Source organism: Onychomys torridus, chromosome 1 (genome assembly GCF_903995425.1).
Source record: "Onychomys torridus chromosome 1, mOncTor1.1, whole genome shotgun sequence".
NCBI lineage: Eukaryota > Metazoa > Chordata > Mammalia > Rodentia > Cricetidae > Onychomys > Onychomys torridus.
Window position 1 is genome coordinate 172,092,057 of NC_050443.1, and position 24,442 is coordinate 172,116,498.

At 47.2% G+C, this 24,442-nt stretch overlaps 1 protein-coding gene and 1 non-coding gene across 3 annotated transcripts in view; one reads left to right on the forward strand and one right to left on the reverse strand.

The window, feature by feature from the left end:
* Positions 1–4,738: 4,738 nt before the first annotated feature.
* The window catches only part of Xpnpep1 (X-prolyl aminopeptidase 1), a 44,757-nt gene continuing 25,053 nt past the window's right edge, over positions 4,739–24,442 (reverse strand). For both annotated transcript variants that reach the window (XM_036172311.1, XM_036172302.1), the window contains 13 exons: positions 23,009–23,090; positions 20,401–20,611; positions 19,127–19,216; positions 17,372–17,422; positions 16,266–16,324; positions 16,068–16,145; positions 14,079–14,150; positions 12,654–12,714; positions 11,221–11,290; positions 10,309–10,482; positions 9,839–9,915; positions 8,903–9,001; positions 4,739–5,248 (listed from right to left, as the gene is read on the reverse strand). In XM_036172311.1, the coding sequence (XP_036028204.1) occupies positions 5,120–5,248; positions 8,903–9,001; positions 9,839–9,915; positions 10,309–10,482; positions 11,221–11,290; positions 12,654–12,714; positions 14,079–14,150; positions 16,068–16,145; positions 16,266–16,324; positions 17,372–17,422; positions 19,127–19,216; positions 20,401–20,611; positions 23,009–23,090 (1,253 nt within the window). In that variant the 3' untranslated portion in view covers positions 4,739–5,119. The remainder of the gene's footprint in view (positions 5,249–8,902; positions 9,002–9,838; positions 9,916–10,308; positions 10,483–11,220; positions 11,291–12,653; positions 12,715–14,078; positions 14,151–16,067; positions 16,146–16,265; positions 16,325–17,371; positions 17,423–19,126; positions 19,217–20,400; positions 20,612–23,008; positions 23,091–24,442) is intronic.
* On the forward strand, positions 23,396–23,500 carry LOC118576830. Its single transcript, XR_004944038.1, has one exon. It is a non-coding gene; the product is annotated as a U6 spliceosomal RNA (small nuclear RNA).

A 24,442-nucleotide genomic window follows, 5' to 3' on the forward strand; every position in this document is an offset into this window, starting at 1 on the left:
TATGGCAAAAGTTGGAATCTGCATTTTTAACTCTAGATCCTATGAATTTCTTTTTTGTTTCTTTGGGACTTTTGTGGAAGGTTTGTTATGGTGAGATATTTGCCTGAAGATCAGAGAACAGAACAAGCCACCAGATTAAACATAGATGCCAGGGAGTGGTGTCATACATCTTTAATCCTAGCACTCGGGAGGCAGAGATCCATCTGTATCTTTGTGAGTTCAAAGCCACCCTGGACTAGCTGAGATTGATTCAGTCTAGCAGAGAAACAGAGTCAGGCAGTAATAGCATACACCATTAATCCCAGCACTAGGAAGGAAGTGATTGCTGGGCAGAGAAAGGTATATACAGCATAAACAGACAGGAACTAGAGCCTTTTTTCTGCTGAAGCTTTTTCAACTGAGGAGCACTATTCAGCTGGAGCCCTTGTGGTGAGAACTCAGGGGCTTCCAGTCAGAGGATTCGGGAGTGGTGAGAAATCTCTCTAGTGACTTGTTCTTTTGTTTCTCTGATCTTTCAGCATTTACCCCAATGTCTGGCGCCAGGTTTTTTTTTATTAAAAGACCTATTAGATTTCATGTTACAGGTTGTTTTTGTTTTGTTTGGTGCTTTGAGACAAAATCTCTCTACCTAGTCCTTGCTGTCCTGGAACTCACTCTGTAGATCAGGCTGGCCTTGAACTCATATATCGCCTGTCTCTGCCTCTCCAATGTTGAAATTAAAGGTGTGCCCAACCATGTCCCACTTGCCTGTGGATTTCTTAATCTGTATTCTGACTAGCTGGTGACCACCATGTGGGCTTGAAAAAGGAGGCAGCTCAACTAGTGAAGAGTTTGCATGAGGACCTGAGTTCACATTTCCAACACCCACATAAAAAGCTAGGCATGACAGCACATGCCTGTAATCCCTGTGCCAGGAAGCAGGGGCAGAAGGTCCCTTGGGCTGGCTGGCCACCAGTCTAGCTAAACCAGTGATTTCCAGGCTCAAGGAGACCCTGTCTCCAAGACTGTTGTGGAAAATAGAGGAAGACACTGGACATTGACCTCTACCCTCCACATAATACACACACACACACACACACACACACACACACACACACACACACACGAACACATACACACACACACAAAAAAAAAAATTGCCACGTACTTACTTCCTCCCTTGAGGCCCTCCAGAACCACTCCTAATCTCCCCAGAAGCGCAGTGCTCAGAACACTGAGAAATTCGAGATACTTTATGCTGAGCCTCTAGGTCATTGGTGGTATAAACTCCTAGCCGCTGAGAAACCCAAAGCAACACTTTGGCCGGGGCCAGTCAGTACTCCCGGGTCTGCCTCCAAATCACTACCACCACCCAGAGCTGGTGTGGTGAGAAACAGAAGGCAGCTGCTTGGCAGTTAGATACCAGGCAACCTCCTAGACCAGATCATAGGTGGTGGGGGCAGGCTGTCTCCCATGTGCAAGTATCACAGAAGCACCAGAGATTGAAAAGCACCCCGGAAGCCAGCCCCTGGGGTGTTCATTGCCAAAGCCGTGCATTGAACCATTCCTCGATCTTCACTAATGTACTTAAAACTTTACCAGGGAACAGAGCAGCCAAACAGAAACGAGACAGGGTTCCTTGGAGTTCCATGTCCCATCAATTCTGTTTTCCCAATCAACATCTATCACTTATTTAAATTCTTTGGTTCTGCAGTTTTTCTCTCGCATCTTCCCTCGGGCTCTGGCACATTAGAGCTGTATCCGGTCCTGTCTTTACGGAACTGTCTCACCTAGTTTAGGTCTCAGAGGCTTATGCTAAGACAGTACAGCCCAGGCAGAAGCTCCAGGCACTGGCACCTGTCAGCATGGCTGGAGCCAATTAAGTCAAATTGCTCTGAGGCTGCCTTGGGAAGCGACAGGCTGAACAGCCTGATGAAGGAATGGTACAGTTGCCGTCACACTTGAGTTATGGTCTGTTTAAACTTGAAATCAACTGTGATTCACAGTTCCCATTTCAATGGATAAGGAAGCTTTCAGGATATCAGGAGACGACAGACAGAGTCCTAAGGGGATGCCTCCTGCCTTCCGGAGGGATGACAGATGAGAAACATGCCTAATCCATTCTATCCTTTGGGGAGAGATTTTTCCTCTAAGTCTCACTTTATGGTACATATTAGAAATATGATCAAGTACGGGGGAAAGACAGTCAAGAACACATCTTCAAGGGATCAAACTGCATCCTGCTACTCATCGGCAAGTATCATTTCTATACTTTCCTGACCCTGCTACAAAACGGCCTGAGGAGCAGATCTTGCTCCCACCACGTGGCAGGTTGGAATGAGGAACTCAAAAAGAAAGCAAACCATACTGGCAAGCTTGTTGGTACTCTGTGAATCTGGGCTCACTCTTCTAGTAAAAACGATACCACCTTGGTTCTAAATGGTAACATCATTTAGTTCTTTTATTTTCCACTCCCAATTGGCAAAAATATTGGACACTGCCAGTCATACTTTGAGGAACAGCAAGTGCGCTCACATTTGTTCATCTGTCAAAGCCATTCAAGTTACAGGTAGGGCTTAGTCCCGAAAGTTGTGGGGTAGTCACAAAGCAGGGGACTTGTGGTTCTGTCTGCTCACCTACACGACACCCACACTGGCAGAACCCGTCTGATGTGACCATCTGGGAACTACAAAGTCAACCAAAGGCTGGGAACTCGCAGAGGGCTTGACAGCAAGTTGAGGTTAATTTTGGACAAGTTCAGCCTTCACCCCTGAAGCAGTTACCTGCCCCCACCCGTCTCATACACAAATGTCTCTCTTCACTGGCAGACAGCTGCACATATATAGATGTTCCTAGAGCAAATTGCAGAGCTTGGAGGAGCTTCAGTGAGCAAAACAGACCTTGGATTAGGTGAAGATGTGCTCTGGTGGTAATTGCTGCTTCTGAAAAAAAGTGCAGAGGTAGACAACTATGTCATATCTCCACGAAGAGTTGAAAGACTTCCTCCTTCAAAGTAATTCCTATGAGATTTAAAGAGCCAGTAATGATTTTTTTCTGTTTTCCTTTTTCCCTTTTGGGATCATCCACTAAAAACTAAAACCCTGGGTAGGGTGGGGAGATCTGAGAGAACTTAAAGAGGATAGCACAGGGCAAATATGATCAAAATACATTATATGCATGTATGAAATTTTTTAATTAGAAATGAATTTGTCTCAAAAGCAGATTATGAAAGCAAATTCATATGCCCAGGAAAAAGCTCAGGTTCCTTCAAAACAGACTCAAATTTAAGTTTATATCTTAAGCTGGTCCTTGACCTAAAAAAAGATAAACAGTAATCAGCAATTTAAAAAAAAAAAAAAAACTGTCCCAAGGAACAGAGTCTGAACTTCCAACAAAAAGGTCACAGAACACACAAAGAGAACAGAAAGTGTGATACTTTCAAAGGAAAGATACTACACGAACTAACAAAACCTGAACAAAAATGCCCGATGACAGACCTGTAAGGTCCTTTAAACTAAATGCCTTCTGATGCTAGGAAAGCAAAGGGAAGTGTGTAGCAAGTCACGAGCGTGTCTGAACAAAGTGCCAACAGCACCACAGAACCGAGACATTCTGGAGCGGAAAACTATAGTGGGCAATGCAACTTGACTGGTGGGGTTCAAAGGCGTACTGCAGCAAGCAGAAAGTGAAAAAATAGGAGACAGGACAACGGGAAGGATGAAGTCTGAGGAGCCGACAGCATCATCGAAAGATGGACACGCTGATCCATCCCCAAAGACAGAGGTGCAAGGAACATTTGAAGAAGTGTTATCTAGAAAATCCTTAAACTTGACAAAACATTGATATAAATCTGATAGTATTTTTATAATCAAGGTTAATAAAGTCCAATAAGATTAACTCACTATGACACATTATTAACTTTCCAAAGCAAATTTTTCCAAAGATCCCTGGAATCAGTGACTTCTCAGCTATGAGGAACCTTCACTAAGATTATCTGTACATTCTCATGAGAAACTTTTGAAGCCAGAAGGCAAGAGGCCAACATATCCTAAATGCTAAAAGAAAAATGAGTCAACCATGAAACTCGAATCAAGCACAGTTGTTCTTGAGAAGGGAGAAATTGAGGCAGTCACAGGTTTAAAGAGATACTACACCTACCTGGCAAGAAATGCTTATGGGGTCCTGAAGACAGAATGAAGGACAAGATGGCAACTGGATGCCATGTGAAAAACCAAAGAACTCAGTGAAAGGCGTGGGCAACTGTAAAAGTTGGTGGTAATGGAACAATGGTTTGACCTCATTTTTTCCTATATTACTTAGATTTTGTTTTAAATTATCAGTCTGTTGCACATATGAACTCAGATACTGGCAGCATGCACAGGACCTGCACAGGTTCAAGCCAGATGAAGTCTCAGCACCAAGAAGTAGACACGGGCTCCCACCCCTAACCAGGAAGCTATCTGCAACTGATACCCACTGGGAAAGGGAAAATCTGCTTTCTCTAATGGAGTCTCTCTGGGTATAGTAACCTCATGGCAGGCCCCATGCCCTGAGTCACTGGCCAACACAAAGTGAACTCAATGGCGTTCTGCAGACTTTCAGTGTCCTTTGCTGAGTTTGGGCATATTTTGACTCCTTGGCCTTTTGCTTGTGTTTTGTGTGGTTGGGGAGTTGTGTGTTTCTTGACCAGCAGCCATGGAAATCAGCTTGCCTGACTTACTGGGAGACAGAACCCTGGGGAAGAGACGGCCAAAACAAAGCAGAGTTTTGATGCTTTTATTCACTGATCGGAAGAGGGTCTCATGAACATCAAGGTGACCATGACTGATGTACTAGCACCTGGAACGAGCCCATCATGGAGCACTCAGTGTTCACCATCACTGGCCAGAGGGCACGGGGTGCCTCCCCTTGTCAAGTCCTTCTGGCATAGCAATTTTATTCTTGGCTCATTCTCAACAATTAAAAATTCATAAAAGACTGTTTGCAAGAAAATATCAAAGTGGGTAAGAAGAGTTTCAGTTCTTCTTAGTGTCTAAAAGTAAAAAGGGGAGTCGGAGGAAGAGGTAAGGAGAAAGAAGTTGGGGTCTGCTGTGTTTCTTCCTTCCCCAGAAGCATCCTACAAAACAAGCGCAGGGCGGTGTCAATGCTGCTTGGAGACAGGCTCCGTCTCTCTGATGAGCCACTCGAGAGCTTCCTGGCGGCCCTGCATCTGCAGTTCCTTCCCAATCACATCCCTGCAGGTCTGGTGGTAACTGTTGAGCCAGTCACACTGCAGGGGGAGAAAAGGACACCATAGTGTTAACTGAAAAGCTACACAGGCCAACAGTGAGAGGCCCAGGTGCTAAGGTCACAGCTGAGAGGAAAGACGCCCAAACCTTGTCCTCTTGCTCCTCGACTTCCTGCCTGCTTCCCTGGGAACAGACAGGCTGCACTGCTTCTGGTGAAATGATCCCTGAAGAGTGTAGTGTGCCAACTTGAACTAGCAATGACTGTGAGGGTACCAAAAATAACCTGGCAGCAAGCCAAGGTACTAGGCTTCCTTGAGTGCAGTGCATCTTGTAACCAGGGCTCCCCTTGTCAGGACACCTGGAAGCCTCATCCACTGCTCAGGTCACTAAGCTGAAAGTTCCTTACCAGGCCATGTAGATCTAACACAAACTAGCTCAGGGTATCGACCTGAACAAACTCTGCCAGCTGTAAAGATGCCTGCTGAGACCAGACACTCCTCAGCTTCCTGTCCTGTATCCACTAAAGCTGATAAATGAGCATCAGCTAAGCTCAGGTGGCTCTGGTCTGCAGTTGTCAAAAGGATACAAAGCCTTTGGTGGTCAAGGACATAGTTCTTCAAAGCAGGGCTGGAAACAAACTTGACTTTTAGCCCCTTGTGGATATGCCACCATATCCAAAGGGGTTTTTTTTAAAAAAAAAAAAAAAAAGATTAAACAGATGCTAGCAGAACTTGGTGCCTGAGAACTGATAACTCCAGACCTGCTATCAGATGGTCTGTGACAGGCACCAAGAGTGAAATCCCCTCCTGTTGGGAGTGGTGGGAAAAGGGGATGAAGAAAGTGAGGACAATGTCCATAGCACAAATTTGACCATACGCCTAACAGGACCAAGGACCACGAGACTAGCACTGCCTTTGGTCTGGCTGTAGCAACGGAGCAACATGCTACTCAGGGAGGCTATGTTTCCATAAAGGAGCTGGCCTCTGGGAATAGTCTGCACCAGGTACCAAAGCCTGCCGAGAGACCAAGATGGGAACATAAACCAAAGGAGACAGATGGGGAACTGCTCTCAACAGGCTCTGACAGGGTCAGGGCCCTAATGCCCACTAATAAAAGCAAACTAGCCGACTACGAGCTAGGGAAATGCTGGTGAGGGTGTCAGAACTAGCAAAGCACTGTGTGTCTGTGTTTGCAGCAAAGTCCAATGGAGCTTTAGGCTGTCAGCAGTGGAAACAGCTCAGTAGTGTGTGTGTGTGTGGGGGGGGGGGGGGGGGGGCTGTGGTAACCTTGGGCAAAGGGGCACTCCTAAAGCCCTTTTGGTTGAAGGATGAGAGACAAGATAATGTAAACTGACTCAACAGGGACTGAGCAATATCCCCATGGCCCTGATGTCTGCAGATGACCAAATTCAAATCAGACTATGGTCCTCTGCTGCCATCTGGTGAGAAAAGGTAGACCTACTCCAAAGAACCCCTAAAGAGACAGTCAAGAGCAGGCTGATACTAAAGTACAATGAGCAGGTATTTTAAAAGAACAAAGGACAAACCTCTTTTGAGATATGACCATTCCTTCAGAAAAAATGGCATCCTAACCTATGAAAAGCTATACAAGAAAGGGGCCTTTGCTAAAGTAGTGAGACAGTACTCTGCCCGGTACATCAAACACTGTATCCACGGAAACTTGCTTATGACCCAAAGAAAGGGTAGCTGTCCACAATAATCCTTTGGTGATTTGGCCAGGCAAAGTATGTAATTAGCCACTGGGCATGGCAGATCCCAGTGGTCTGTGTTAAGTTTCACAAAGTGGGTTGTGTCTTACTAGTAAAACTCTTCCTGGAGAAAACAGCCTTGCATAACTTGTCCTCACACACTACTTCCCGAAATAAAGTGGAACATTACCTGGGACAAACATCTCCCGATTCACATGAGGTCAGGGCAACTGCGTAACCTACTTCCCGGTCATAAATAAACTAAAGCCTTGGGCTTTGGAGAGCCCTTACTAAGGCCCTGAGGTGTAGCAAAAGGAGGCTACAGGAGGCATGGGTCCCTGTGGGACACAAAGCTTCTGAGCAGGTGGCTCTCACGCCATCGTGTGCTCATGCTCCCTTGCTCCCACAGCATTACTCTGGTGGGGTGGAGAGGGGCTCCTAAACTGCAGATAGGATCCTTCCCACTAAAGAGACATAGGACACCAGGCTGCTGTGAGGCTGAGCATCCTGTTCTAAACCTATCTACAATCTGAACAAACCAGGATGGCCAGGACCCTCAAGTGTTCTGTAAACATAAATGCTGACTGCACTATAGGCACCATAATCAGAGAGGTGCCCAGGCACACAGGCAAGCTAAGCTAAGCTCCCTCAGCAACCCATACGTTAAATGAAACACACAAGAGGCTTCTGGCGGGGTGAACCCCACTCTACAGCCTCCATGGAGAGCATGTGAGCCCTCAGTTTCCCTCCTCTTCAGACCCCAGTGAAGATCCACCCTGCACCAAGTGCACCGGCGCCCAGGGAGGAGACATCAGCTCCCTCCAGGTGCCAACCATCCTATTCCGACAGTGTCTTCATGCTTTTCCTGCCTAGTGTTCCCATCAGCCACCTGCTTTTCGCTGGGACTCATACCTCGCCATGGAGCTTGTGTCCTGGCTTCCAACTTCCTAGATTAAAACCTGCTTTGTCTCTGGCTGGCTAATTGTTCCTGCCCTGTCCAGGTCCTAGTCTCTTCCCTGACCGTGATCACCTGCCTGGTTCCTCAGTCATTACTCCAGGTACCTTGGCCTGCCACCTTCTCTGGCCTAGGGGACTGGGGACTTACTGTACCACCTAATAGAATTCCTCTAGCCCTGTGAGCTTGGTAAGTGAACCCCGCAGTGCCACACAAGGTGACCACAGCCATAACAGACTGAGACGACCTCACTCAACTACATGAACCTATAGGCTCATGACAGATTCTGCTTCTTGCTGCCTTAATGTTTCCTGCATGGCCCGGAGGCCTCACATCCACTTGGCTTTTTGTAGGAAAGACAAATGGATCCATGTTTGCTCAGGAGGACTGAGATGCAGCCCATGAGCTCCTGCTTTGACTGTTTGTGCCCCAGTAGGTGGCGTTACTTTCAGAGGCTATGGAACCTTTAGGAGGTGGGGTCTACTAGCTGGCAGGAGTCGGTCACTAACAGCAGGTCTTCAAAGGTCATGGACTGGTCCCTGGTTCGTCTTTCTCACTGCATCCTGGTCCACTGAGACATGAAAAACCTCTGCTACACATTCCAGCCGTCACGAACTTGGCCTCAGTCCCTCACTCATGGAGGGTGTTAGCTAGCTGTTCCTCCATCTCTCCCCATAGGACGACCTGAAATCTCCTGAAACTGAGCCAAAGAAAACCTTCCCCAAAAGCTGCTTCTGTCAGCTCCTGAGGACACAAAAGCAGCTGATACATTGCCTCCGTGCACCCAAGCAGGAAGAGTGGAGCTGTTTCTCTTGAAAAGCAATGGCCCACTGTGCCTACCCATGCGCACTAGGGCCCCAGGGCCTGTGGAATAGGACTACCTCTGCTAAGAGCCCAGCACATACTGGCTATAGTCCCAGAGGACTTCAGACAAAGTTGAACTCTAAATGGAAGCATGGGAATGGAACAGGGGGTAGTAGCCATCTCTTACTGACATTTCCTCCAAACTTTCACCCCAAGACTCCCTGTTACCTCTTTATCAGTAAGAGAATCCACATCTATCATTTTGGTCTGGATGGGAACCAAAGTTAGAGGTTCAAAGGTCAGGCTTCCTCGGTTGTTGAAATTATACTGTAAGACAAGAGAGGAAACAGCAGGTTACACTCCCCTTTAGCACAGTGAACGGTTGAGCTTTCTCCACCAAGCCCGGCACCCCTCAGAGAAATGTGTATGTGAGAGCGGACCAGCAGACAGCAGGACACCATCTTCAACTAAGGAACACAAGCGCAGCTGATACCACTTCCCACGGCACTGTGGGCACACCTCTCAGTTACCAGGAACAAACGGTGGTGCTGAGCGCTCCCACTGGGCACTTCCATGAAGCTACTTATGCTACGGTGAAGAAGATGAGGACAGCCCAGGAGGGTGTCTGGACTTGGGGAATCTCTGGTTTGGGTCTTGAGAGTCTACTTGGTATCAACCATCCAAATCAATTGGCTGTGTGGCCTATGTTGTCCTGCTTACTAAGCTTTCTTTTTTCCACTTCTGTGTCTGTGTGAGTAAGAAGACAATTATCCACCATGTGATGTGGGTCCCAGGATCAAAGTCACGTCTCCAGGCTCAGTGGCAGGTGTCTTTACCCACACAGCCCAAATCTCAGGCTCATCCATTCACTACGATTTTTTTTATTATTATTCTTTGGTTTTTTTTTTTTTTTTTTTTTTTTTGACAGTGCTGTAGACAGAACACAGGACCTCGTTTGTGCCTAGCCAGGACTCCACCACTGAGCTACAGCCTCTGTCCCTTTCTGGTTTTACAGAGGAGAGAAGCTTCTGGTAAAACCCCTGATCTGAGGGGAAGGAAGCTCCATTTTGGCCCCACTATGGCACATTTTGGTTCCAAAGACACAAATATTCATCTTCCCACAATAAGAGAAGGAAATCTTTAAGTAAATACATGAACACTCACCTTGGTCTTCACGGGAACCACCAGAACAACATTCTCAATGCGGATCCCGAAAGCCCCATCTTCATAATACCCAGGCTCTAGAACAAAGAACTCAGTGAGAGGCAGCCCAGGAGGCGGCACACCAGCCAAAAGACGGGAGAGGGGGTCTGTCCATCCACACACTGTGTCTCCCAGGACACAGTGATGCAGCACTGAGGTCTGTCAACCCTGGGTAATGTAAGAGAGCAGACTACAGTGTGTCTAGTGTAGACAAACAAAATGTCTACACCTATAAAAGACCATAGTTTTAAATTCTTACCCAGACCTTACCCTTTCTAAAATGACCCCAAATCACTCTGATAACTGAAAAAGGTTGTTGTCATTTCAAGATGACTGAGGAAGGGAGAGCTATTACCAATTTCCTTTAAAATAAATGAAACATAAGAAACAACAAACAACTCCCATATGCCCTGTCCATGAGGAACACCCACCATCCGTGACAATCATGCCAGCCTCCAAGGGCTCATCGGAGAATGTTTTATAGCTGATGCCACAAGGGCCCTCGTGAACATTCAAAAAAGAGCCAACACCATGTCCTGTTCCGTGCAGGTAATCCAGGCCAGAATCCCACAAAGCTGAGCGGGCAAAGGAGTCTAGGAGGTGACCTGAAAGACAAAGGGGCATTTGATATGCGCGCAGCACTTTAGAGATTAGGTGGATTATGTCTGACTTCAAGAAGGTGAAACAGAAAGCCAAAGTTACTGAAGAGTTCAGATTTAAGCTCAGCACAAGGAAGAACTTTCTAACAACTGAAAATACTGAGATGCCAGTCACAGCTCAGTCGAAAGGCAGGGATCATTTGCACCAGCAGGCTGGGAGTTGGACACTTCTCACAGATTAAGGCTGCAATGGGTGACACGGACATTCCTTCCTGGGAGCTTCAGGCTCCAGCACTCCGAGCATGAGTTTCACCAGACTACACGCAGACCGGCAGGTATGAGCGATGGAAGGACCAAGTCAAGGGGGTGAGGAGTGCCCACCGGCCAGAGCCAGCCCTCCACCAGCACTCGGGACAGAATGCATCTCAAGTCAGGATGCAGTAACATAAATCCAACAAGGGCCATGAGGAGGTGCTGGCCCCATGCCGAAGACAGACGGGAGGCTACCACTCCGGTCCTGAGGCCTCTGTGCCCCGTTTCAACCACTTCTGAACCACCCTAAGCCTGGCTCTGGGGATGGGGACAGGGAGGGGGGGCACTCACTCCATGGAGTACCCTGCATATCCTAGCTGGGCCAGAACTGGACTAAGACTGACAAAACAAAACGGGGGATACATTTTTTTCTACCAAAACTGGGATGTGTTTGAACCATGAGCCTGCCATGTTACAGAACAAACCACCTACCTTTGGTTCCTGTCGGGAAAACAGCTGCGCTCACAGCTATGTGGCCTTTGAGGACATATGTGAAGCATTCCTGCCAAAAAAAGAAAAAAACAGACATTTTAACCCCATACAGTCTTCTAGCATTCCAAAACACCTCACCTGTTAAAGTGTCTGGCAATACTACAGAGAACATCAAGGTGATTTCAAAAGCAAAAACAAAAACAAACAAACAAAATAAAAATAAAAATAAAAATAAAAATAAAAAACACCCAAAAAGCCCAGCCACAGACCAATTTGCCAGAAAAACCTTTTTTGTTTTGCTTTTCAAGACAGGGTTTCTCTGTATAGTTTTGGTACCTGTCCTGGATCTCGCTCTGTAAACCAGGCTGGCCTTGAACTCAGAGATCTACCTGGCTCTGCCTCCCAAGTGCTGGGATTAAAGGTGTGCGCCACCACCACCCCGCTGCCAGAAAAATCTTGAAATTAAATTTAAAGCAGCAGATGACCAGCCCGGCTCTCCCTTGAAGAATTCTGACACGCTGTCAGGAAGATGTGAGATGAGGTAACATTTACAAAGTCAGCACACCCTGCAAAACCTTCATGACAGAGACACTTAAGCACCATGCCAGCCACCATTCATAGGTGGCAGCTAGGCCCCTGGGCTTCTCACCACCATGCTATATCCTCAGGGTAAGTCCTACCGGGAAGGCTAGGGGCTTGCAGAGGGGGCCAGGAAGGACTGACCCCTGAGTCTCCTCTATCTAATCACAGCAAACGGATCCTGCACACAAGGCCCAAAACCTCCCAGGTAGGGGTAGCTGCAGCTGGCAAGGCCAGAGCACCAAGACCAAGAAGGCTATGCAGCCACTTTGTCACACACCCATTCCCTCAGACAGACACAGCACTCTGAGCCCCAGCCCCAGCCAGGAGGCGGCCCCTGCTGTGCCCACATTCACAGACAGTGAACACTTTGTTCAAGGCCACAGAGTCAGTACAGCAGAGATCTCAGCAGAGTCCAGCCCCCTGGCAGGGAGCGCTCTACCTCACAGCTCTTCCCTACCTTTCTAACTGGTCAAAGCAGAAACTGAACAGTGCCCATCGTTCCACAGTCCCTTAAGCGGGGGCTGTCAAGGGAAATGCTGACCTTGAGAGACTGAGAGGGGCGCTGCTGACAGAGCATGCATTTTACTGCCCCTCCCTCGAAAGACAAGGCCAAAGCTATTTGAAGTTGAACTTGAGCTGCTTTGACCTTAACAGCATGCTTTTCAATTTCCTCCAAATGTCTTATCCACCAATCATTAATTACACAGGTCTCATAAAAACAATAAGCCTGACTCCACAAAAATGAGCATTTTACTACCCACTTATAATTTTTATTTATTTATGCAACCCCTTTTGAAAAAAGCAATGTCTTTTTAAGGCAGAGAGGGCCTGGAGATTCTGTTTCACATTACCTTCTCATAGGCTGTAGGGGTCCCAAAGTGCATGGTCCGGGTCACATCTGTGGTTCCGTCCCTTTCAAAAGTAGGAAAAAAAAAGTTTTTCCAGTCAAAGTAACCTTTTCTCAACCATGAAACAGATGGTGGGTACGTGGAGGAAGTATAAACACGGTGCTATGGGAACAGCACAGGAAACACCCACTTTGGAAACCACTTTGCCTGAAAGGTTAAGCAGGTACCATCTGAGCCATCAGCCCGTATGTTTTATAACAATTTTATTGAGACAGAGTCCTAGACACACACCCAAGAGAACTGAAAGGTGTGTCTGTACCGACACTCACCTGAATGACTGTGGCAATGACTGTACAGCTTTACATATACATAAGAAACTGATTACATATACATAAGAAACTGATTAAGACAGAGTAGGTGAACTCTGTCTCAATATAATTGTTATAAAACATACGGCCAAGTGTGAATGTAAAATTGGCTTGACAAGAGTAGGACTGGGTGGCCGTGACATACATTATTCTTGGTATATACAGTGAGGCTACTTCAGGAGACAGCCATCACCAGGTTATGCCGAAGAGGGCAAAGACCATGTACACAGAGGCTTGTAGCAAGTACTTGTAACAACAAAGGCAAAATCCATTTCCTGCTGCTGGAGAGCAAAGGGATTACTGAACCGAGACACTAAAACTACCCAGAAGCCTCTCTTAACATACACTAGTTCACATTAATCACACCAAAAATATAATTTCCAGGATCTTCCCACAACATTCCAAAGAGAGGAGAATTTATGCTATGACCAAGTGATCCCCACGCAGCCCAAGGCCAGACGCTGTCACCCAGTAACTGGCTGAGTTCATATAACTGGCCCCCAGCTGCAGTGGGGAAGGTCCCTTTCTGTGCACACTATCTACTCTGGCTCCTGTCAGGGCTCAGCAATGAAATGGGAGCGAAGTTCAGCTTTCTTCTGAGGAGGAAAAAAAAAAATGCTAAAGTGGATAGCTGTAAAAGAGGCAAGACAAATTCAGAAGTGGAGGGGCAGGCCCTTATTTCACACCCTCACATTCAAAATTAACCCTTACTTCCTCAGGCCCTGAGGCAGCTCCAAACAGGAGCCGGCAAACCACTTTCCGGGATGGAGCAGAAAGCTTCACAGGTTCCCAAGGCTTTGCTTTCCTTCAGTTCTTATTTCACAATTTACCAATTTACAGCTAAGGACTGCACAGTTCCATCATCCTTCATAGGAACAGCCACAACTGGGCTTTTTCAGTGAGAGGTCAAAAAAGAAAACAAGACAGAAACCATCCATCAGTGGCCATCGAGGGATGGGTGAGCAGCTGGGCGTGCTCAGTCAGAGCACAGCTTATCCGCCTCCTCAGACTTTGGCCTTGAACTCAGTCTCAAGTTCTACAGCAGTCCTGGTTTACTTACTTGTACTGAGCACCCGAGTCAATGAGGTACACCTCATCCAGCGACAGGGTCCTATTCGTCTCAGGGACTGGCCTAACAAAGTTAATTTAAAAAATTAGTTATTCCAAAAATGTAATCACTTGGCAAATCTAGAGGGGATGAATATTGTAAACTACTCTTTTTTTTCTTTTTTTGGTGTTTCAAGGCAGGGTACCTCTGTAAAGCCTTGGCTATCTTAAAACTTGCCCTGTAGACCATTCAAAGACTCTGCAGCCTAGCTTCCCAACTAAGGAAGTGGAACAGAAAAAGGATTAATTATGCTCATGTCTAGAACAAAAGTGTTTGAGAGATGATTCTAAAAGAACAATCGACAGGACCCAGTGTGGCTGCAATCCTCAGAAGGCTGAGGCAGGAGGACCACAAATTAAGACAAGCCTGAGTGACAGGGAGGCCCTACCTCAAACAATAGACAGACAGACAACATAAAAACCCTGACAGAAGAAGCAGTGGGTCTAAGCGTGGGTTCCAGGGATGGGAAGTAAACAGCCAAGGTCCATGACAAGCTCCCAAGAATCTCCGTGCTAAGAGACCCTACCTTCCCCTGGGGAAAATAGTGGGTGGGGAAACTCTTCAAAGATCAGGAGGTTCTTTGTGGAAAGTGACCTACCTTCCCCATCTCATATTCTAGACAGTACCAGTGTGCTGGAAAATGTCCAAAGGGAAGAGCAGTCTAAGCTGACACGCTACAGGCACCAATCCCTCTCCAGCAATAACAAGGTAATCAGACATGGGCCAGCCTCTAAGCTGACCTCTAACAGCCTGAAGGAGGAGCAAATGGCTTTGAAAGTTTGACTGCACTAATCGTACAGAAAAAATTCCACCATGAAATTCATCATCTGAGTCCAAGTGAAATCCCTTTGGTATCTGCATGTTGGAGCAGGAGTGTTCATATGAGAGAGTGGTAGACACATCTGCGACTGTCTCCCACACAGCTTTGAAAACTGCCCCAAGACTAACAGCTCTAAAAGCAATCGTTTAAAAAGGAGAAAGTGTACGCCAACTGTATGTAGCAGAGATAGTCCGAATGCCCTTCCCTTTACTGCACTTGGAAGACAGAGGACAGGTGCCAAAGGCCCTACAGAGAGAGAGAGAGAGAGAGAGAGAGAGAGAGAGAGAGAGAGACAGAGAGAGAGACAGAGAGACAGAGACAGAGAGACAGAGAGACAGAGAGAGCACTGAGCTGGGTAAGCTGATGTCCACACCTAACTACATTTCCTACATCACCAGCAGGGCTCAGATCCCAAGTACAACAATGCCCCTCACCTCAGAGTTCAGGGAGGTTCAGCTCTGTGGGTCCCTGAACTCTCACAGATCATATGGTAAAAAGGAAAAGAAGAGGAAAAAAAAACCTAGACTGGGATGCTGGCTTCAAGCCCCGAGAGTCGGGGAGAGATGGCCCTGCTACCCAGCATCTCTTGACCCACAATGGCTACCCCACCAGTTAGCAGAGCACTTTTGGATGCTGGCAATGGTGCTCATACAGGATAGACATCAAGAAGCCTGCTGACACCAGGAAAGATAACTCCAGAAATCAGTCAAGATACAAGGGTTATAGAGACAGTTTCTGAGCCTTAGAATGGGAATATGGTTAAGTGTGGGAGCTCATCCCTGTCATCTCAGGCTGCGGCAGGAGGATCACCATGAAGTGGAGGCCAGCTTAGGCTATGTAGTAGGTTCCAGATCAGCCTGAGCTATAGAGTGAGAATACATCTCAAAAACTGTTAACAATAATAACATAAAACAAGTAAGAGGAAACTCCTAAAAGACAGAGAGAGGCTTGAGGACTCAGGAAACAAGGCCTCTGGGATCTTCCCTCCCCTACTTCAGTCTCCACAGACACACAGTGGTGGGCACAAAGGCTCTGGGAAAACTGCCTCCCCTGCTCAGGCTGCTGTGCGGAGCAACGCAAGCCAAGCCTGTGTTCCTCCTCTGTCCGTCCGCATGCCTTACGCGTAGTGAATGATGGCGCCATTGGGTCCCGTACTGGAGATTGTTGGGAAGCTCAGGTCCACAAAATCAGCCTGTTGCCTGGAACAGACAGAGCAGAGTCGCTCAAGGGTTCCACTGTGGTGGGTGTCAGGGCCCTCCCAGCTCATTCAGCTGCCAAGAAATCAGCACAGGGTTCTGGTCTTCTCCACAAACACTTACCTTCGAAATTCCTCAGCTTTGTCAGCAGCTGAGATCTCAGTTACACCCCCTTTGGGGACCTACAAGAGAAAGTGCTTATGAATCATCACAAAGAATCACCTGCTTCAGCCATGTGAAGAGTGAACATTTGATGCTGGCACCCCAAAGGCCCCCTCATCAGGACACATTGTGTCTCCTCTCTAATAAGGAGGGAACAGTGGGGGCTCTCAACAAAGCTGTCTAAAGGAGAGGGGGTTCTAGTCACTTCACTTTGCCCTGAACCATTCTGTCACAGCACTGCATCCCCAAATCTCCCAAAATGTAATGCATCTATGTTTAAAATTTCAAAAGCATCCCCTATAAACAACTATCCTAAAGCCAATTATCCTGGAGGAATAAAAATAGGTCCTAACAGTCAAAAACAGGAAGCATACGTAGGTAAAACAACCTGGCCCCTGGATGCAATGTGATCACCACCTGGATTTCTTCTTAGGACAGCGAAGTACGTGCACAACGCTCGCACGGCATGATCCTAAGACTAAAACAAACCAAACACGAAAACCTATCTGCATACTACAAGAAAAACAAAAAGAATTTGCAAAGATGGACAGCTTGAAGTACGGAGGAAGAAACGATCCTACTAGAAGAAACTAGCATAACCCCTTTCCCAAGTCTAGTTGTTCCTAGTTATTAATGCAGAGTGGCGCTGTTTTAATAGCAGCACAAAGAAACCAACCGATGTCAGCTCCAGGTATGGCTGGGCAAGAAGTGAATGGCCAAGGTCAATTTAATATAAAAAGTTTCATGGCTTGAAGTTCCAAACGAACACACCAAGAGAGCTTACTCCCAGTGTAGCTAGCTGGCCTGCCTATATCAGGAAGGGCCACTTTTCCTTCCAGTGAAATTCTACTCTCTACCATAAAGGAGCCACAGTAATGGAATTTCTTTCTTTCCCACAGAATTTACCAGTATCACTGTGCACGAAGTTACAGCGTACAGTGCCAAACAAAACAAAACCAACCAAAGCCTTAGGCCATAAGAGCCCCCGGGAGGCCACGGTTGTATTAAGGTCTGTTGATATCTTAGAGTGTTCTACAGCCACGTGCCCAACAAAGGTAAGAACCAACCTCTTTCTCCAGCCAGTTGAAGAGTTCACAGAGAGCAACGGCATCCTTAATCTGTGCAAACAACAGAGAGTCAGATGACCAGACTCAGAGCCCAGTCCCATGGCCACCCTCCCAGCACTGCACCCCAGAGCCAAAGAACCCAACAGCACTCAGACTTTCACTCTGTGGATACGCTCCTGGAAGCCTCCTGTAGCACTTCCCATTACTGGGAGAGGAAAAGGGCTGCCCAGCTACTCATCAACTGAGGCAGGCAGGAGTGGCCTGACCTGAACACACAGGCAGCGCCTCTAACCAGTGAATTCCACCCTACCCGGGCCAGGAACGACAGGCTAGGGTCAGCCTCTGCCAATCTCAGATCTGTGCCTCACCTGTCTTAACTTACTCATTACACCACAGTGTAGCAGGAATCTTAAAAGTTCTTATTAATAAAATCAAACACAGGGGCTGGAGAGATGGTTTGGTGGTTAAGAGCACTGGCTGCTCTTCCAGAGGTCCTGAGTTCAATTCCCAGCAACCACATGGTGGCTCACAACCATCTGTAATAAGATCTGGCTCCCTCTTCTGTATACATAATAATAATAAATAAATCTTTAAAAACAAAAACAAAAACAAAACCTTTATAACCAAAAAGAAAAAGAAAAAAAAAAATCAAACCTAAGGCCAGTTATTGGGGTGAACGCTGGAAGATCAGAGAAGCAGAACAAGCCACAGCTACCTCACTTTGCCAATACCTCAGCTGATCCTGTTTCCTCAGACTGGAAGCCTCTCGGTCCTCATCCAGAATGAATCTCAGCTGAACTGCTGCTCAAAAGCCTGAAAGCTTTACCAGCTAAAAGCTTCTAGTTCCTGGTCCTCACGCCTTATATACCTTTCTGCTTTCTGCCATCACTTCTTGGGATTAAAGGCATGTGTCACCGTGCCTGACTGTTTCCAATGTGGCCTTGAACTCACAGAGATCCAGAGGGATTTCTGCCTCTGTAATGCTAGGATTAAAGGCGTGAGTGACACCATTTTCTAGCCTCTGTATCTAGTGGCTGTTCTGTGCCCTGACCCCAGATACGTTTATTAAGGTGCACAATATTTTGGGGAACACAATACCACCACACCACAGCCTTACCACCCTCCACACTACCACCATCAATACCTCCATGTACATGTGCATGTGTGCCATTACATCACAGCCTCACCACCCTCCACACTATCATCATCAATACCCCTGTGTGCATCTGTGTGTGTATGTGTGAGTGTGAGTGTGTGTGTATAACATTTATGGGTGTTTTGTCTGCATGTATGGCTATTCACCATGTGTGCCTAGTGCCCACAGAGTTGAAAGGAGGGTGTCGGATTCCCAGGGACTGGTAATACTGAGTTATGAGATGGCACACAGGTCAGGTCCTAGGAATCATATCAAATCAAAAGAGCAGTCAAGCGCTCAGCCACTAAGCCATCTCTTCAGCCTCCTTCATTGTATTCTGTGTTACAGTTCATAAGAATTTAACACATCCAATTTTATTGTTTTTGTTTTTTGAGACAGGTTCCACCATATACCTGATCCTGACCTCAAATTCACATCCACCTGCCACAGCTTCCCAACAGCTAGGGTTCCAGGCCTGCATGCCCAACAAAATAGTTTATTTCATCTCCCACTAACTCTGGAAGACCAGAAGGACCTAGGCTCAATGAGTTTCAGGACTTGTGCCAGCCACAAGATAAGGGGAGAGCAGGCCCTTCTGACCCACCCCCCACTCGACTCACGTGAGCCCGCCTCATGCCTTCCGACTCAGCTGAGTTCTTCACGGCTTTGGCAATGCAGATGGGAGTGTAAGGCGTACAGCAGCGATGATCCTGGGGCAAGGCACAGGAAGATGAGAAGCAGGATTTACTCAGCAGCCAGGAAAACGCACTTGGAGGCAAAGGATTTGAAGAGCTCCCATTCAGAACCCGGCAGCTGTCCCTGAGCCTGGAGTCCTCCCACTTCTACTGATGGCCTGAGCATGCTCACACAGCTTGAGCTCACCCCAAATAAGTTCAGTACATCAAATGGGGCATCTTCCTCTACTCTCACTCTGTTGATGCCCACCTCTCACAGCCGAGGATTGCTTGCCAAGCCTCGTGGCTGTGGCGAGTTCACTGTCCTCTCCGAGCTAACCCCAACAGCTCTCTTGCTGGAGTGACACACAGCAACCTGCACAAGGACCCTCCTCTCTGCCTCTGTCACTGTGGTCACTCTCACGGCTGCCTCACCGCGGCAGCTGAAGGAGAACCCAGGCCTGTGTGAGTAGGTGACTAGGAAGGCCCTCAGCAACCTGCTGGGGTCAAGGACGCTCAGCTCTGAGTAACTGAGTGGCCAGACAGAGACACGGCGGCACAGTGGCAGCAATGCTGATGAGCTCGATCTGGGCCCTAGCCAGGAGTCCACTGCTGAGCTTGCCAAGAGCCCAGGGCCTGACTGCAGAAAACCAGCTGAAGGGGTGTGGGTTCTAGCCCTGCCCCAGGTTCTAACTAATGTGAAACATCAGTGGTTGGCTGCATAGCCTGGCCCAACAAGGACTCAGTGAAGGGCAAAACTGTCACGACCATGTGATCTTTAGACAAACCTTCCACTCCCTAGCCTCTCTGGGCCTTGAATTTCTGTATCTAAAACCTGGGGAAAGAGATGAGGTGTGTGCTAGGAAGTGTATCCCAACATTTAGGTTCCTGTGCTGCCTTCACCCTGGTACACCTTACTCGTTCTGTACTTCATCTGGAAGAATTTGACACTAGCACCATTTCACACATTACTTAGGGCTTTCCCTCAGTAACAGTAACTGCTGTCAAACATATTTAACTAAGCCTAAGTACTAATGTGTGCCACCTAAGATCATCCTCCATGCCATACCCTGGAAGACATGGACCTACACAGTTTAAAGAGTCTCAGATACTCCACTCCAGCACTGGGCTTACCCGGAGACCACAGCCCAGAGCCCATGCCTCTGCTCCAGCTGTGTACAACATCAGAACAGCAAAGGGGCCAGAGTGAGGCCACTCACCTTGGGGATGGCCTCGCTCACAGCATAGCTGGCTTTGTCACTGACCCACACTTTCTCCCTTGGGGAGAGGTCAGAACACAGCGTCTTGAGCTCACTCAGGATGGACTTGTAAGGAAGCACCTGGATTTTATATTCTGCCTCCAGGCCCAAGTCAAGGAGCAGGTGCTGTTTCACACCAGGCGCATCGATGCGATCCCCGTCAATGAAGAGCCTGCCAGGGACAGGAGTGGGTCACACAAGGGGGTACGTGAGGAGGTGAACATACACAAGGTTCACATCTTCTGGCACTCAAAATCAAACAGGTCTTCCTCTTTCCCCACGGCCTGCCTCAGCCCTGCCCTCCCAACTGTATTTCCTGTTCCTGTAAACACTGTCATCATCTGACCCATTCTCCAGGCCAGCAACTGGCCGTTGTCTTTGATGTCCCTTCTCTCCACCCCCACTTCCATTTACATCTGAAACCTCAGCCACACCCCATCACATCTGTCCAGCTGTCTGTAGCCCTGTCCACCAACACCTCTCTGTGATGGGTGATGTCGCTCTGTATGCTATGAATGTGTGTTGCTCTGATTGGTTGATAAACAAAAGGCTGATTGGCCAGTAGCCAGGCAGGAAGTATAGGTGGGACAAGCAGACAAGAATTCTGGGAAGAGGAAGGCTGAGTCAGGAGTCGCCAGCCAGACACAGAAGAAGCTGAGAAAAGGTACCAAGCCACATGGCTAAACATAAATAAGAATTATGGGTTAATTTAAGTGTAAGCAATAGTCAGTAATAAGCTTGAGCTAGTGGCAATACAGTTTGTAATTAACATAAGCCTCTGTGTGTTTACTTGGGTCTGAGAGGCTGCGGGACTGGCGGGTGAGAGAGATTTGTCCTGACCATGGGCCAGGCGGGACACAGGAAAACTTCAGCTATAAATGGCTCCCACACGTGGTGGTAAGAGTTTCCACCTGAAATCTGAGAGAGCTTAAAAAGAGATTATAAATGTAGCTAAGAGCACCTTCCTAGTTCATGTTGTTCATGGCAGGCCTATGTACAATGATGTGTTCCCTGGCTGTAGCAAGTTTGAGGCTCGAGCTACAGAATGGCGGATTCCTGCCAAGTTACACAGAAGTTTCTGCAAGCCGTCAACATGGTGTGTGGTGGATATAGCTTTTGCTAATAAAAAGAGGGGGGCGGTGGTGGTTCTGGGCGACAGTCTGCTTTGATAGAAGCATAGACCCACTGCCTCCCAGAATCAGCGGGCAGCGTGGCCCCCAAAGCTGGCGGTGAATTATCTCCACCATGTTGAAAAGCTGAGATGGGCGGAGTAAGCAGCCAAGGCTGCTGCTTCAGTACTGACCACTGCAGTTTAAAGCAACAGATTCGCAGTAAGACAGATTCAGATGGAATAAGACTTTGTGTGTAAAAATGTACGTAGGCTTGGAAGAGAGAAGAAAATGAATGTAGGCAGTTATATAAAGAAATAGTTTTAAAAAACAAGGTCTTTAAAGAGACAGTAAAGGTAATAAAAAATAAGCCATGTAAAGATGGATGTTACACAGAGAGTCTAGATTATATTGTCTTTGGGATTTTTAACTGCAGAAAGACATTTCACTGAGCTAAATCAGTGTGTATATTTTAAAAATATCTTGATTTCAAAATCTATGTCTAAGGATATGTTGCTTTGGAAAAGAGGTTCTGCGTTTGTTTCCACAGAAGATGAGAATCTGTGGATTGCTTCCAGGCTAATACGGTTTGACCAGCCAAGACCCCCTGAAAGGTCTCCAGTGACACCATGGCCCCAATCATCCAACATCCAAAATCAACTTCAAGGCAACTGGCTCAGAGGGACTGTCCAGAAAAACTGGCGGTGGGCAAGTCTCTGAGGCTATCTTGGTTTTCAATGGATACAAGAGGGCCCAGCCCACTGTGGGTGGCACCATTCCCTGGGCAGGTGGTCTTGTGCAGTATAAGAATGCCAGCTAGCAAGAGCCTGCCTCAAGCTTCTGCTTGAGGTCCTGCCCTGATTCCCCTCAGTGATGGGCTGTGGCATAGAAGTGTAAGTTCTTTAAGTCCTCTCCTTCCCTAAGTAATTTTTGGTCAGTGTTTTATCACAAGAGAAAAGAACTGGAACCCCACACAGTAGCAAAACAATGACAGGAAGCCTATAAGCAGTGTTCTGACTGATAAAACTGACAAGTCAACAGAGCAAAGTACGAGTGGGGGGTGGAAGCATGGGGGGGGTGTCCGCATCATTGCTGACCTTTAAAATGACTGGGGTCGAGAACTATGCAGCTGAGCCTGTGTGGCCCCCTCTGCACTGCCTTCCAGGAAACCTGAGATCAAATGTGGCCAGGACAAGACTGCAACAGGAACCTGAAGAACCTCATACTGGCTTTGTTCCATTGGACTCATCTACTTATTTCTCAGTCTCCTGTTACTATAAATACTTCTGTAGATTTCAAGACTTTTGGAGGTTTAGCGGGAAGGCAGGATAAAAATAAACACCTGTTAAGGCAAGGATGAAGGGGGAAGTTCCGGAGAACGGAATGGTACTACCATAACTGTGGGGTAAAGACTAGCAAGGAGCTGTGGGGAGGAAGTTTAGGTGGGAGTGAACACTTACATGATGGTCTCTAGTCCTACGATCGCATAGGAGAAAAATACTGGATTGTGCTCCACATCTGACCCTCGGAGATTGAACAGCCCTAAAAAGGAAAGCATTTTCTTAAAGATGGTTTCTGTCAGCTGTCTGGCTCCCAGGTAAAGCTTAACAGGTAGCTTTTGGGGGAGGGGAGAGTTTCTGCTTAGAATTCAGCTCCTCTCAAAGGATCCCACCACATCTCTCAAAAAGGCAAAGGACCTTCCTTACACAAGGTTCCACGGCTGAGCTGCAACTGCTGTGTCTGCCACCTGATGGCACCAGAACTGTTTCCTAGTTGGCCATATTGCAAGCCAGAGGAAGAAGCAGTTTCAAAAAACATGAGCAGTGTCCCCTAAGAGTTGAAATAATGTGCTCGCTTTGGCTGCACACAGACTAAAATTGGACAAAACAAAGAAGATTAGCATGGCCCTGCCCAAGCATGACACACAAATTCGTGAAGCGGTCCATAGTTTTAAAAAAGAGTTGAAATAGCTAACCCAGTTGCTGGGACCTGCCAAGCTCAGCTCTCTGGCACCCCAAAAACATAAGGAGGATACAAGCATTCTCTCTATCCCAAGGACAGAAAAACTGAAACGGGGTTGGGGGGTGAGGAGGGGGGGCACACAGGACCTCCACTGAGCAGAGGACACTACGGAGGCAGAGCTTGTGACCGAGGTGGAAGAAAAGCTGACTCACGAGCCTGCGGCTCAGCCAGAGAGCTGTTGCTAGGCTGGGTGGAGGACCTGCCTCGAGTCAGGGGCCAGAGTCTGATGAGGTCACAGCATATTTGAGAAGCCTGATGGACAAGCACACAGTAAGCTCTGGTCCTGGCTGCCAGCTCTACAGCATGCTCTCAGAAAGACAAGAGCAAAAAGGCTTGAGTATAGAAAGTTGCTGCCTCTATTTTAAAATAATCATTTCTAAAACCAGAGCAGAAAAGTAACATTTTTTTAACCTCTCATACTGGACTCCTTTTTTAAACTTTTTTGGAGAGAAGGTCTCTTTGTGTAGCTCTGGCTAGCCTGAAACATGCTATGTAGACCAGGCTGGCCTTAAACTCACAGAGATTCACTTGCCTCTACCTCCCAAGTGCACCACCACATCACGCTTACCAGCTCATTTTTAATGAAGGTACCCAGAGCTGCTGAGGTGTGTTAAGATGCATAGGTTGAAAGTCCTACCACACATTTACCCTTAAACTCACAAGACTATCCCTAAAAGTTAACCAAAAATACAAAGACCAAAATGATCAAAAACTAAGATTAAAAAAAAAAACGATCTTGATGGAAGTATCATAATAAATTACAGAGAAACTGGAAATAGCCCAAAGGTCTTCCATATGGAAACTGTTAGGCAGACTGTTGTATAACCATTTTATGGAATTTTTAATGCTTAAAATTACGTTTATATTCGCTC